Genomic DNA, 14380 nt, shown 5'->3' with positions numbered 1-14380 from the left:
TTTATATGAACATAGTTTTTATAAAGTATGAAAGGATTTATCATTTGAATAATGGAAATTAAAGGATATACATCACTTCCCTTTTAAATTCTTATAATAACTAATATATTATTTCTTATTAAAGTGAGGTTATATGGCTTACGCGCCTTTGTTGGCGATTGGGTTAAATTGAGAAGGAAAATACGAGCCCTTACGGTCTCCGCCCTAGTGTTGTTGTTATAGAGCGGAAGTTTGAGAAATATAGAGACGGGGAAGATAGAAAGAGGCCAAACGAAGAACTAGAAAAGCAACTTTTGACTAAGGAGGGATTACTTGATTCGATTATAATCATATCTTAGGGTTTCTTCTCTTTGACGGCGATTACTTTCTCATTTCTGATCAAATCGGCGGAAAACAGAGTAATCACAAGGTCAGTGTGCTTCTTCTTCACGTTTTTCATCTTGTTTTCCTACTTCTATGTAACATCAATCGCACAAATTGCAATCACAGCCAATGCTAATCGATTAGAGTCGTCTATTGATAGGTTCATAGTAGTATCAGTTCTTGTCATGCGATTGTCTCAATCTGCCTCGGTTTCGAGAAGAAGGAAGAATCAATCAGTTGCAAGTGGTGTAAGAACTCGTAAGAAGCATAAAAGACTTGATGCTATATGTGATCATTTGTATAAACGAAATCACGATCAGGTAGAAAGTGAAATAGGTGATTCTAGAGTTGCAAGTGGTTCGGGAGATCATGAATCTGAGCTTCGTAGGGGTACTAGGGTTAGGCGTCCACCTACTGTGCTTGATGCATCGCCCTCGCCTGCGAAGAAACGGAGGAAGACTGATAAAGGGAGAGTAGTAGGGATTGACAATGAGTTTCCTTGCTCTGATTCTAATGGTGCGGATGAAGAATCTGATAAATGGAGATCTAGGTTGAGATCTAGGGATAGAAATGCATTAGTTGGATCTAGAGGTAAGGGAGGTTATCCGCCAACGGGTAAAAGGAAACTGTTTGTGGACCTTAATGTGTCTGCTCAAGAAGATCAATCCGAAGATAATCCACTGGAAGGTGAGGAACAAGAAACTGTTAAGTCAACAGTTGTCAAGTCGAAAAGACCGGGTAGAATTAAGGCCTCCAATGTTTTGAGGCCGGATATTGAATTGCATTTCGGAAAAGATGGACAAGGTGAGAACGAACCTGAACCTTTAGAAGTCAGTGATGATGGTGATGATGATAATGCTGCTACTGATGACAATGATAATGCTGCTACTGATGATGATGATGATGACGATGATGATGCTACTACTGATGATGCTGCTGCTGATGATGATCAATTGCACTTGAATGGCGCAACTACATCTTTTGGTGATGCAGAGGAGAGAAAAGCTCAATCAAGTGTCCGGGATGAAGATTCTATTGCTATTAATGATGTAGAGCCAGAGGAGCAGGACAAACAAGTTGAAGAAAACAAATATTTCACTGTTCCTGAAAATGTTCTGACAGAAGAGCAGTTCAAGCAGGCGGAACTAGAAAATGCTTTCCTTCCCAATGACAATGCAGAGTCAGTAAAACAGGATAAGCAGACAACTCCAAGCCCACTTTCCCTTGAAGAACACAAACAGGATAATGCTGAAGTTGGAATTCCTGCTAACTCTGCCAGAGATGGAGGGGACCATCATCAACACTTGAAGGATGAGACTACTGCAGAAGTTGACACTGGGAATATTGGTAAGCCGCGGATAAAAGAAGGAAGAAAATGTGGTTTGTGTGGAACAGGGACTGATGGGAAACCTCCCAAGAAATCACTGGGGGATGGGGCTGGAAGTGACCATGATGTGTATAGTGGCTCTTCAGTATCCGAGGAGCCCAACTATGACATGTGGGATGGTTTTGGACATGAACCTGGATGGCTTGGACCCCTTCTGGGTCCCATAAATGATCGCTTTGGTATTGCTGGAATATGGGTACACCAAAATTGTGCCGTTTGGAGTCCAGAGGTATTTGTTTTTACTCAATAGGACCTTCTACATTTTTGCTTTAGGTTTTCTGGATTTCCTACATTGCCATGCTATTTTTTGATTTAATATGTTTATCTGTTTCCTTTTCTACATTATTTTCAGGGAATTTTTTGTATGAGCAGCTTCTGCTGTTATTTTATGAATATCTATTATAGTCTTGATTTCTTTGGTGGGCTTGCCTTTTTGATATATCTTGGTCTGTTATCTTGTTGCTATTCTTATACTTGTATTAGATTATGGCTTGCTTCAGTCTCTAATCTGTAGATCTCAAATAATATCCATGTAAAAAATCTACTATTCAGTTTGCGTTACAAACAGGGGTGGGCTGTAATGAATTACCCTTGGAGATGTTTGGGGACAGACTGAAATGCAATGCACAAGTAGTTTTTTTCCCTCTTTTATTTGGGATCATATGCTAAAATAATTGTCTCCAATTTACATTTACCACAGAATTTCTATATATGTTTGTTCTAGTATTTTCGATGGGGATTAAACTCTAATGCAGAGTTTTTCATTGAAGGGAAATAATCTTGGAATGTTTTGCCTTTCTCATGCTAAAACCATCATGGCTATAATTCTCTCTTCTCATTGTGTGCTTAAACTGATACACATATATGTAGTTTAAATGAACATTTGCATGTAGATATGTTCCTAGAAAATGTTCATTCATGTCTATGTATGTCATGAAACACTATCAACAGTCGTTAGGGTGTTCCTCATGACAAGTCACAATTCTGTGTGTTCTCATGGTAAATATTCTATTGTGAAGGGTTTAGAGATATACATTAGATCTTGGAATACAACACTACCTAGCCTATGTATTTGACATTGTTTTCTATACTAAAGCTGTTTTTTTGTAGTGTATATGTTTGTGGATGTACATATTGTCGTATACATTTCCTCTTATTCTATTCTTTTGGGATGGGGATTTGATTTTTCATTCATTCGTCTTTATCAATTCCATCTTTGCACCGTGCCTTCCAATTTTTCATAAACTTACATATATTAAGTTATTTACATTAAAGTGGTTACAAATAAAAAAGTTTCATTGTTGCTTTTCTTATTTATGTTTTACTATGACAATGTTTTGTTATTTAATTGAGCTAAATGAGCCAATCTTAAATTGTTACTGCATAATTTGCCATCACTTCTTCAGCTAAATGCACGACTTTTATTATGTTTGTTAAAATAGTATCTTTCTTATGTTGGGATTTCAGGGTTATTTTTTACATATTACTATGCATTTCTTCTTTCTCTCGTCAGTCTTAGCATTCTTATTTATGCATGTTACACAGGTTTATTTTGCTGGTTTGGGACGGCTTAAAAATGTAAGGGTCGCACTATGCAGAGGAAGGGCATTAAAATGTAATCGATGTGGAAGACGTGGGGCAACCATCGGATGCCGCGTTGATCGTTGTCCAAAAACTTACCACCTGGTCAGTTGATGAACTTTCATTTAATTATAAGCAGAATTATATGTTTGATATCTTTTTACCTTACATGTGTACACATGCATTTCATGTTTATACAATGATTGCATCTACTTCTTTTTAGTTATTCTTAATTCTCCACCTCTTATTTCTTTTACTTCCAGCCATGTGCACGAGCCAATGGCTGTATCTTTGATCATCGAAAATTTCTTATAGCCTGCACCGATCATCGTCATCTCTTCCAACCTCATGGAATTCAGTATTCGCAACGGATTAAAAAATTGAAGGCCAAAAAAGTTAGGTTTGACATGAGAAAGATTTCAAATGAGGCCTCACGGAAGGATAATGGAGCAGAAGAAAAATGGCTGGAAAATTGTGGAGAGGATGAAGAATTTTTGAAACGTGAGAGCAAACGACTCAGTAGAGATCTGTTGAGAATTGCTCCAGTATATATTGGAGGTCCGAACGCCGAAAATGCCACTCAGTTTCAGGGTTGGGAATCGGTGGCTGGGCTGCAGAATGTTACCCAATGCATGAAAGAGGTGGTTATTCTACCATTACTGTATCCAGAGTTCTTCAGCAATATGGGGCTTACACCACCTAGAGGAGTTCTTCTGCATGGTTACCCTGGAACTGGTAAAACACTGGCTGTGCGTGCCTTAATAGGTTCTTGTGCTAGGGGGGATAGGCGTATTGCCTATTTTGCTCGCAAAGGTGCAGATTGTTTAGGGAAATATGTTGGGGATGCTGAGCGGCAATTGAGACTTCTGTTTCAGGTAGCTGAGAAATCCCAACCATCTATAATTTTCTTTGATGAGATTGATGGTTTGGCTCCTTGTCGAACTAGGCGACAAGATCAAACTCACAATTCTGTAGTTTCTACATTGCTTTCTCTAATGGATGGTCTGAAATCTCGAGGTTCCGTTATAGTCATAGGTGCAACAAACCGGCCTGATGCAATTGACTCTGCTTTAAGACGACCGGGCAGGTTTGATAGAGAAATTTATTTTCCCCTACCTTCTGCTGAAGATAGGGCAGCTATTCTCTCCGTTCATACAAAAAAATGGCCCATGCCAGTTTCTGGATCATTACTCCATTGGGTTGCTGGGAAAACTATAGGTTTTGCCGGTGCTGACTTGCAGGCTCTTTGTACTCAAGCAGCCATTGTTGCCTTGAAAAGGAGCTGCCCCTTGCAAGAGTTATTTTGTGCAGCTGAACAGAAAGTACCAAATGGTGAACGGCCTCCTCTTCCTTCCTTTATTGTGGAAGAAAGGGATTGGTTAGAAGCTCTTTCATGTGCACCGCCCCCATGCTCTCGCCGAGGAACGGGAATGGCTGCAAATGATGTCGTATCATCCCCTCTTCCTATGTACCTTTTTCCTTGCCTTATGTCGCCATTGTGCAGATTGTTCACATTCCTTTGTCTTGAAGAACATCTCTGGTTGCCACCCCCTCTTTATAAGGCTACCAGAGAACTAAAAACTATCATTGTTTCTGCTTTGCAAAAGAAGAAAATGCCGAGTGATAAGTGGTGGTGCCTTGTTGATGACATGATTCTAGATGGAGATATTGCAAGAGAAGTTGTACTTAAATTTTCACAGATTGGCATATTATGGGGACTAGCCAGTGATTGCAATGCATATGGTTTACTCGCACTTGCAGATGAGGACCATAAAGAGCTTGAAACTTCAAAGGCATTCATTCCAGTTGTTGAGAATAGTTTGCTGAGAAATATATCTAGTGCATCACATAAGAGAACAAGTTTTCGTATATTAATTTCTGGAAACCCTGGATCTGGGCAAAGGCATCTTGCTTCTTGCATTCTTCATTGTTTTGTGGGAAATATTGAACTTCAAAAGATTGATTTAGCTACAATTTCAGAAGAAGGAGATATGACACAAGGCATAACAAAGATATTGAGTACGCTTTCCAAAACTTTCTACTTTCATATGAAACCTTCCTTTATTTAAACTCATGGGAATAACACACTCTTATGCATGGGAAACATTCCTTGATGTTAACTTCGTTGTAATTTTCTAATATCTTTATATTCATTTTCTAGCTTTTCCTTTGTGACAGTGAAATGCGCTAGTGTACGCTCTTCTGTGTTATTCATGCCAAGAATTGATTTGTGGTCTACTGAGAGTTGTGATGTAACTGAGGGAAATCAGATCAATCCTTCTGTTCTAGGCCCCAAGGGAAAGAACAAAGAATCTTGTTCGATATCTTGTGAAGATAAAGGAAGTATTTCATTCCAAGACAAGTCATGTGAACTTCCGAAGGTTCAAGAATTGCAGAATCAACAAAGAAGCTCTTGTATTTGGAAGTTGTTTGTGGAGCATGTGGAGTCCATATGCGTCTCCACATCCTTGATGATTCTGGTGTGTTCTCTTCTCTGGGTAGATATATTTATGTTATTTATTTAGATGCTTGTTAAATTTGTTTTTAGTCGTACATGTAAGTGACTTGCAACCAATTTGTTAGAATTTCTTATGTGCCATTTTCATCAAATCATATCATTAAATTTATTGAATAAATAAATTATATGCAAACTCTATAGGTATTATAGGAAAACTCGAAATTCTACATTTAGTCCTCTTCTTAATTTTCATGACATTGATGCTGCCTACTCTTTAATATATCACATATTAATTTCTTGAACCAATTCATCCAACTTTTCCTAACTCCCAATTTACAGGCTACCTCTGAAGTACCTCTTACAGCCCTTCCACTTGAGGTCAGACAGTTCTTTAAGAGTTGTGATGCAGGCAGAAGTCCTTCGGCTCTACCAAAGGAGACAGTGCCTCGATTTTCTCTTGAGCTTGATAAGGATTTCAACCATGATCTAGCAATTGAGTCATCAGCAAGAGTATTGTCAAAGAGTTTAGTACAAGAGCTCATTCAGCTGAGCCATCAACGAAGACATGACCTGGAAAATTCATACACTGAAGCCAAATATCGTGATAACACCACCACAAATGCTCTAGCTTCAGGGAAAGCAAGTGAAAGTGCAAAAGCACAAGAGTTTCCTGATGCTGAAATGAAGGTTTCATCATCTCCGCCAGACAACAGAAATCTAAAAGGGAAACAAAACCTGTTTCTGGCTATATCTACTTTTGGCTATCAAATTCTGCGATATCCTCATTTTGCAGAGCTATGCTGGGTGACATCCAAGTTAAAAGAAGGTCCATGTGCTGATGTAAATGGACCTTGGAAAGGATGGCCGTTCAATTCATGTTTGGTTCTTCCTGATAATTTGTCGGAGAATGTAACTCTTTCCAGTGGAACCAACAATGCTAAAAGCAAAGAAAAGTACAAGTTGGTGAGAGGCCTAGTGGCCGTTGCTTTATCAGCATATAGGGGCCAATACACTTCGCTTAGAGAAGTTTCCCTTGAGGTCCGGAAGGTCTTGGAACTCCTAGCCGGAGAGATCAATGGGAAAATCAATGCTGGGAAAGATATGTACCATTTCAGTTGTCTTTTATCACAAATGGCATATTTTGAGGACAATGTTAATAGCTGGACATATACATTGCAGAGGTATTTTAGTTGATTATTATTAATACATATAGTTAATTTTCAGCTTTAAGTGTTTATCTAATCTAACAAGAATTCTCGGTCTTTTTCAGTTTAGAAGTAGACATGAAAGCAGCACCAGGAACTTCAAAGTCAGTTAGTAGTAATTGTAAGGGGCAAGAGGATAATCCTCTTGAAGATGATATCTGTGTTCCAGATGTTTCAGTGAAAAGAAGCTTCCTCGAGCCCGAGGTGCAGGATAAAAGTTGTCAGAAATTTGCCTCTGCAGATATTGGAGATAATGATGTGAACATGGAGATTCATGATGGTGTTGTGGCTGAAGTTCCATCAGCTCAAGCGGTGCACAACCCTTCTTCTGAACCTGATTTAATGTTGAAAGAGAAAGAGAGGATGAATCCTGAGGTGTGTATAACAGAAATTACAGGGGATTCTGGTTTGAACGGAGACTTGAATCCACAGGGGGGATGTTCTAATGGATGTGCTGAAAATATCACCATTGTTCAAGGTGGTGGTGATGGTCCCAGTTCCAGTTCGGATAAAAGATCCGTTGACGTGGAAATGGATAATGATGATGGTGTTCTTCCTATGGTTGAAAGCGTTGTGTGCTCTTACCGCTGTTGTGCTGCTTGTGTGAAAAGTCTGCAATCTGCAATACAAAAAATGCTTGTTCATGAATGGGGGTTAAAAGAAGAAGGTAGTAGCTGGACGGTTGAGGATTTACACAGAATGGTCCAAATGATGTCCATGCGTTTTGACACATCTCTGAGGAAATTAGATGCCAGCCAAAGATCAAAAAAGAAACTTACTACTACAAGTATTGATGAGTTATTAGAACATCCGGTGGACAAAAAAGGAAAGTGTGATACCTCTGTAGAGAAACTAATTATTGTTGCAAGCGAGTGCAGCAGCTGTCATTCAAGAAGCAAGAAGAAGAAAAAGAAGAATTCAACAACAAATGAATTGGATTTGAGATTCATATGCAAAGATGGTGTTGTGGCTCCTCAAACGGTGGATGATAATGAGAATGATGATGATGATGATGATGGTTGTTCGAATCACTGTAAATTTGATAGTCTATGCCTATGTGGTCTTATAGAGTGGGTAGTTAAAATGTAAAACCAAGCAGACAGACAGACAGACAGACTTGAGAGGAGAAGAAGTTCAATTTTTGGCCTCCATTCTTCAGGAGTTAAGTTATATGGTGTTCCTTTTTTGATATGTAAAAGAAAAGATTAAAAATTTTGTCCACCTATTATTATGGTCAAGTAGTAGTAATAGTAGTTAGACAAAGAAGAAGAAGAAGAAGACAAACAGTTGCAAACAAGAGATTTCTTGTCTGCGAGTGGATGATGTCTTCTTTTTTTTTTTATCTTGATTGGGTGTTTATTATTATTATTATTATTATTATCATGAATTTCATGTTTATTACTACTAACTAGTATTAGATTTGTAGGTAAGTAGTTAAGTTTCTTAATAAGGTAAGTTGATAGAAATCCTTTTTCCATCAATAATTTGCAGTATGATATGTGTGTATGGGGGGGGAGTAGTGGTGGGTAGGGTAGGGTAGGGTTAAGGGGTAAGGTAAAAATTGATTGATCATATTCTTGTCTGTGAGTTTGAAAAAGTGTCAGGATCAAAATAATGCATTAAATAGAGATTGGACCATCCATCCAATTGCATTACATTACGTTGGTAAAATCTTTGATTGCTTGTTGCACACACCAATAGAGACCATGATCTGATCTGATCTGACTTATCTGAATAACATGCACAAGTATCCCTATTGACTCGACCCACCATTCATTATTAGTATGCATGTGTGTGTGGGATCAACTTCTCATCATATCTTCTAATTCTAATTAGGAAGAAGAAGAAGAAATCACATTTCATATTTAACGTCATGTTTCATTATCATGTTTCATTGATTGATTTATCTAATTAGAATAGCCATGTTAGCACACTATAAAAATGATCAAATAAAGATAAGAAAGGAATTAAGGAGTATATCAAAATAAATTGAAAATTAAAACTCATTTTTATTGAGATTTAATTAAACAACATTATTATTATAATAGGTTTTTCAAAATATAGTGGGAAATTCCACAAGAAGAAAATGTACAAGCATAAGCAGGCCAGGGTGTTTGTATCATTTATAGTATGAATGAGAGTGATAGCTAAATTTACCAAAACACCCCCCACAACAGTTTCCAATGTTTTATTTAGAACCCAACACCCGCCGCCGGACCGACCACTTCCGCCGTACTCCGCCGCAACTGCTCCACTTTTCTACTCTTCCACATACATGTCTCCGACGACGGCGCCGCCGCCATCAACTTAGCCGCCGCCGTCCTCGGCTCCGACTTACACCGTGGCAACTTCTCCGCCGTTGATATCGGCCCCGGGAGAGAACACGATGATCGTCCTGCCTGCTGCTGCTGCGTTTGTTGCCGTTGCTTCACCGCCGCCGGCTTTGGTGCTCGCGACGACGAAGACGACGAGAGACTTAAGGCACCGTCAACCCTCTTAGTATTCTTTGTCGTCGGGTCCTCATCGCCGGCGGGTAGGGTTTTGTTGGTCGCCGGACGACGTCTCTCCGGTAGAATTCGCTTGAAATCAGTGCTGCATACCCATGTCTCTTTTGATACTTCCATTGATACCTTTGGCTCTCTCATCATTAGTAATAAACAATCCGGTAGAACCGACATTGCTCCGTCGCCGGTCTCGTTTTCACGATCTAAAGTTTCTTTTTCTTCTTCTTCATCTTCTGACCCTACTATTCTTTCACCTGTCGCTTTCACTTTTACAGTTTCAATCTCTTTCGTTGACTCCTTTTCTAAATCTTCATTACTTTCTGAATCTGAACGCACGGACGACGCCGATTCACGCGCCTCTTCTTCTTCTGATGCAACAGCAGCAGCAGCAGACAATGATGAATCTGCATAAACTTCCTTCTCTTCTTCTTCTTCATCTTCATCTTCCGCCATTGTTGAACTTATCTTCTCGCTATCTACTTCTTCTTCTTGATGTTCTTCTTCCTTTTGTCCATCCATTATCGAGTCATCTTCATCAAATTGCTCTGTCTCTCTCTGTTTTTCCTCATCTTCCACCATTGTTACTGCTTCTGATTCTTCATTGATTTCTCCTTCTCCTCCTCCTCCTCCAACATCATCTACAGGATCAGACTCTTCTTCCCCACCTTCCAAATTCATACCATCTGGGAGGAGAGGAGATTCCAACAATCGACGGGAGAGAGCTGCCACTCTCATCGGATCAGATCTGCACCTCATTAATAAAAGAGCGTTCTTCGGCGGGACAGAAAAACTCAATCTCCCTTCTCCTTCTTCATCATCTTCTTCTTCTTGAACTACCTCCTCCACATCTTGATCAAATTTCTCCCTACCAATCTCAATCTCCTCCTGCTCCTCCACTTCCAAATCGCTTCTCATACTCTTCTCCCTCTTACTCTCTCTTTCCCTCGACGAAGAAGAAGAAAAACAACAAGAACCCTTCAAACCCTGACAAATAGTCAACGGAAGATGAACCCATCTCTGAGTCCGATGCCTATTCTCCGTAAAACTAGCCTGTTTACAATTCAAATCAGCCGAACCCCAGTTATCACTCCGTCGAAAGCTTCCATCTGCCCCGCCGCTTCTGCGGCGGGAAGGAGTTCGTAGCTTACGACCATGCTTCTTCTTCTTAGATTTAACACGAACTTGACCAATACAAGTAACTTTAGGGGAAGATGGTTCTGGGTTATCCAAAGTAGCTCCACCGCGCTTCTTGGAAGTGGCTGCGGCGGCGGTGGCGGTGGGGTAGAAGGGAGATTGGGCTCCCTTGATACTACCGTTGGAAGTAAGACGGCGGGTGAGGGAAGAAGAAAGAGAGAAGGGATGGTCTTTGTGACGGGCGGGACTGAGAATGGATCTGGAGATCTTCATTGATGATGAAGAAGATGAAGAAGAAGAGAAGAAACAAGAGTTGAAACAGAAGAAAAGCTTTGCGCACTTACTATTACTTCTTCTTCTTCTTCTATTACTAATATTATTATCTGAATCTGCCATTGTTTCCATTTTTCTCCATTGACAACTAACGGTTATATGTGTGTGTTTCTGTGTGTGTGAGAGAGAAAGAGAATGGGGGAGAAGACATGATACTATTTAGAGAGAGAAGGAGAAATATCTGTGTGTTTTTAGGACTATGGGTCTGAGATTATTATATGCTTATAATAATAATGTACTAAAAAAAACATAAATATGGAATTTAAATGTTTTTTGTTTTTTTTTTTTGGTTTTTTTGGTAATGGATAATTTCTTTATGTAGAAAAAATATGAAGCTTGAATTAATAAGGTAACGGATACAAGGAACCGACTAATTAATTAATTAATTAATTTTAGGATTAATGTTATTTTTTTACTATTTATGTTGAATTGAGATTTTTATAATGTGAGAAAGAAAACAAGAAATGGTGAGTTTATAATATGAGAAGATCTGAAAACAAATGGTTTAAAAACAAAAGAATTGAAATAAGTAAAATAAAATAGCAGTAGCCAGCAATATAAAAATAAATAAATAAATAAGAAATAAAGGGAAGGGGATTGGAGCCTTGGGGAGTGAGCAGAGGAATCCAAGAACGCACGTGACAACGAGGCAGAGACAAAGAATATGAGGGCCCCTGGTATTGGGCTGGGCCATGGCCCATGTATGAATGAATTCAACTATATTAATAATTAATAATGATAATCCAGTTTAAATGTTTAATAAATAGGGAAGGACCCACTTATTTATTTAACAATTGGGCAAACAACTGTAGAAATTTTATATTCACAAGTACATTCTCTCTATTTTGAGACTTCAATCTAAACCACAATCAGTTGCCCTAGTTCAAGTATTTGTTTTTTTTTTTTATTAAAGTTAATCCCAAATGATTTTTTTTTTCAATTCTTCAAAATCTTCATATGTTTAGGGGACGGTTGAACGTCGGTCGATTCAATTCAGTCGTAAGATCAGTTAGGTCAATGGATAAGTTTAATTGTTGAAAATTTAAAATAATCGCATCTGGTTGAATTCCAATCATCTTCGTCTTTCTTACCAATATGATGATAAAAACTAGTTGACTCACTATGCCTCGTCAAATGTTTTTATCAATTTGTATTGCATAACTATGTTGTGCTTTTAGGATTAATGGTAAACAAATGAGAGTGTCTCATTACCTGCTTTAAAAAATATCAATATATACAAATAAAAATAAATATGTATTTATCATGTGAACATTGAAAAGTTTATATAAATTCTCACAAATATATACTATTATTACAGGTTGTTAACGGTTAACTTCTCTCTCTGTATATATTCCAAGGTTTTAAAATACGCGGTCGGACCGCCGGTCCAACCGGTCCGACCGTGAAACGGGTGATTAACCGTACCGGTTGTTGGCTTCAATACATGAACCTTACGAACCGGTCAAAATCCGGTTGAACCGGACGGTTTGGACGGAAAAGTGATACCGAAATTTCCGGTTGGAAAGGTTTTCTCTCTCCAAACACCAAAATTTCCTCTTATCAGATCTGTTCAAGATTGATCTCCTTCCTCCCCCTCCGTGTCCTCCTTTGTCGTTGATTAGATCTGCTTAGCTAAGAAGTAAAATAAAAAACATGAAGATTGAGCCTTCCTTTTACCTTCACTAGAAGTAGATTAGAAGAAGAGAAGATGATACTTGGAGAAGATGATACATGTTTCGAGGAGAGATAACACAATACTTTTGGAAAAATGATAGTTGGAGAGAGAAAATAAATTTAAGGTTAAAAATTTATCATAGTTAGGTTAAAAATTAATCATAGTTAAATTAAAAATAAAGGTATATGATTTTGTTTATTTATTACTTTTACATAATTTTATTTATTTATTTATTTATTGATTTCACCCTACAAAAATTAAACCGGTCCAACCAGTGGTTCAACCGGTTGAACCGGTTAGACCGAAGTTCGCCTAAAAAACCGGGTTGATGAACGAAACGGTTTTCAAAACCTTGATATATTCATTAATATTTATATTTAATTCATTATTTTTTTACATACTCTTTAATATATATATATATATATATATATATATATATATATATATATATATATTATATAAATATTTTTAACAAAAACAAGTTTATAATATATTATTTTTATTTTTAACATAAAAAAAATTATTCACTCAAAATTATTTAAATGGTAAGAAAATTTTATTTTAAATATTATTTTATTCAATATATAAAATATTACAAATAATTAGTTACATCAATGGATGAAACTAGAAACTAAAATATTATATATATATTTAAAACTATATTATATATTTAGAAATTAATTCAAAATTAGTATAAAAAATGAGGTATATTAGTTTATATATATATATATTTGAAATAAAAAAAATTATATAAATAATAAATATTTTTAAAATTATTTAATTTTACATATATTAATATCATATTTTCTTACTACTTATTAAATTTGTAAATTATCAATTAATAAATATATTTTAAAATTATATAAATTATGTGTACATATTAATAATATAATAATTTTAAATTATTTATATAAATGTAAAACTCAATAATAATAAAATAGATGAGAAGTTAATTAATAAAAAAATATTTAAAAAACTAACAATATTATAATAAAATAAAATTAATTTAATAATTAATGTATCATTCTTTTATTTTATTTTTTAAATTGTGATACTTGTTATTTGAATAAAAAATAAGTTATAATAATTTATTAAAATATTGTATAATATTTAAATTTTAAATTTATTTAAAATTAAATAATTTGTAAATATATAATTAAATATTTTTAATTGAAAGATAAAGATTTTGTTAATATATATATATATATATATTATAAATCTATTTTAATAAAATATAAATGAGAAGAGAAGAAAGAAAATAAATTAATAAAAGAACCACTCTAATTAGAGTGTGAAATTAATAGAGGTTAAACTTTTAATAGAAATTCCCTTTTAATATTAGTATGTCTGTCGAACACGGGAATTTGACGAAATGACTCTAAAAATCTCCTTAAATACACGGGTGATCAAATTTAATTGCATAAATGACTACTTTAAAATATTTTAACAAAATTACCCTGTCGTGTAACGCGAATGACAGAATCATCTCGTGAAAGAAAGCTCGTAAAAAGTTCAAAATATCCGGACAAGATCGTCTCGTGATGGCACAATTGAAGTAATGCAATTATAGACCGACGACCTTTTTCCTTCGCGAGACGATCCTACCAAAGCTAGTTATAAAAGAAGTATATATGCTCTAAATAAAATTTATTCCAAAAACATATTATGCATATACTTTAGACACTAGACTAAGTCATTTTTTTTATTAAGGGTCAACCGAACCGGATCAGGCTGGATACA

General features: G+C 36.3%; 2 protein-coding genes across 2 annotated transcripts; one reads left to right on the top strand and one right to left on the bottom strand.

Moving 5' to 3' along the window:
* Positions 1-214: 214 nt before the first annotated feature.
* Positions 215-8265, top strand: LOC124921923. Its single transcript, XM_047462632.1, has 7 exons — positions 215-409; positions 524-1979; positions 3296-3436; positions 3595-5350; positions 5510-5811; positions 6129-6970; positions 7060-8265. Exons 2-7 carry the CDS (start codon positions 549-551, stop codon positions 8081-8083), a joined length of 5496 nt encoding a protein of 1831 aa, XP_047318588.1. The 5' UTR covers positions 215-409; positions 524-548; the 3' UTR covers positions 8084-8265.
* A 711-nt stretch (positions 8266-8976) lies between these two features.
* Positions 8977-11145, bottom strand: LOC124916276 (YTH domain-containing protein 1-like). The gene has a single exon (XM_047457005.1). It carries the CDS (start codon positions 11035-11037, stop codon positions 9187-9189), a length of 1851 nt encoding a protein of 616 aa, XP_047312961.1. The 5' UTR covers positions 11038-11145; the 3' UTR covers positions 8977-9186.
* Between the last annotated feature and the right edge of the window lie 3235 nt (positions 11146-14380).

The sequence above is a fragment of the Impatiens glandulifera genome, chromosome 1 (genome assembly GCF_907164915.1).
Source record: "Impatiens glandulifera chromosome 1, dImpGla2.1, whole genome shotgun sequence".
Classification (NCBI taxonomy): domain Eukaryota; kingdom Viridiplantae; phylum Streptophyta; class Magnoliopsida; order Ericales; family Balsaminaceae; genus Impatiens; species Impatiens glandulifera.
This window is presented reverse-complemented; position numbering and strand designations above follow the sequence as displayed.

What these genes read in the sequence shown, in the direction of transcription:
- LOC124921923 (XM_047462632.1), top strand. Translation starts at nt 549, where the DNA reads ATGCGATTGTCTCAATCTGCCTCGGTTTCGAGAAGAAGGAAGAATCAA. An exon ending in AGGCATAACAAAGATATTGA is followed by an intron (nt 5,351 to 5,509) that starts GTACGCTTTCCA and finishes CCTTTGTGACAG; the next exon opens with TGAAATGCGCTAGTGTACGC. An exon ending in CCACATCCTTGATGATTCTG is followed by an intron (nt 5,812 to 6,128) that starts GTGTGTTCTCTT and finishes CCCAATTTACAG; the next exon opens with GCTACCTCTGAAGTACCTCT.
- LOC124916276 (XM_047457005.1), bottom strand. Translation starts at nt 11,037, where the DNA reads ATGGAAACAATGGCAGATTCAGATAATAATATTAGTAATAGAAGAAGA.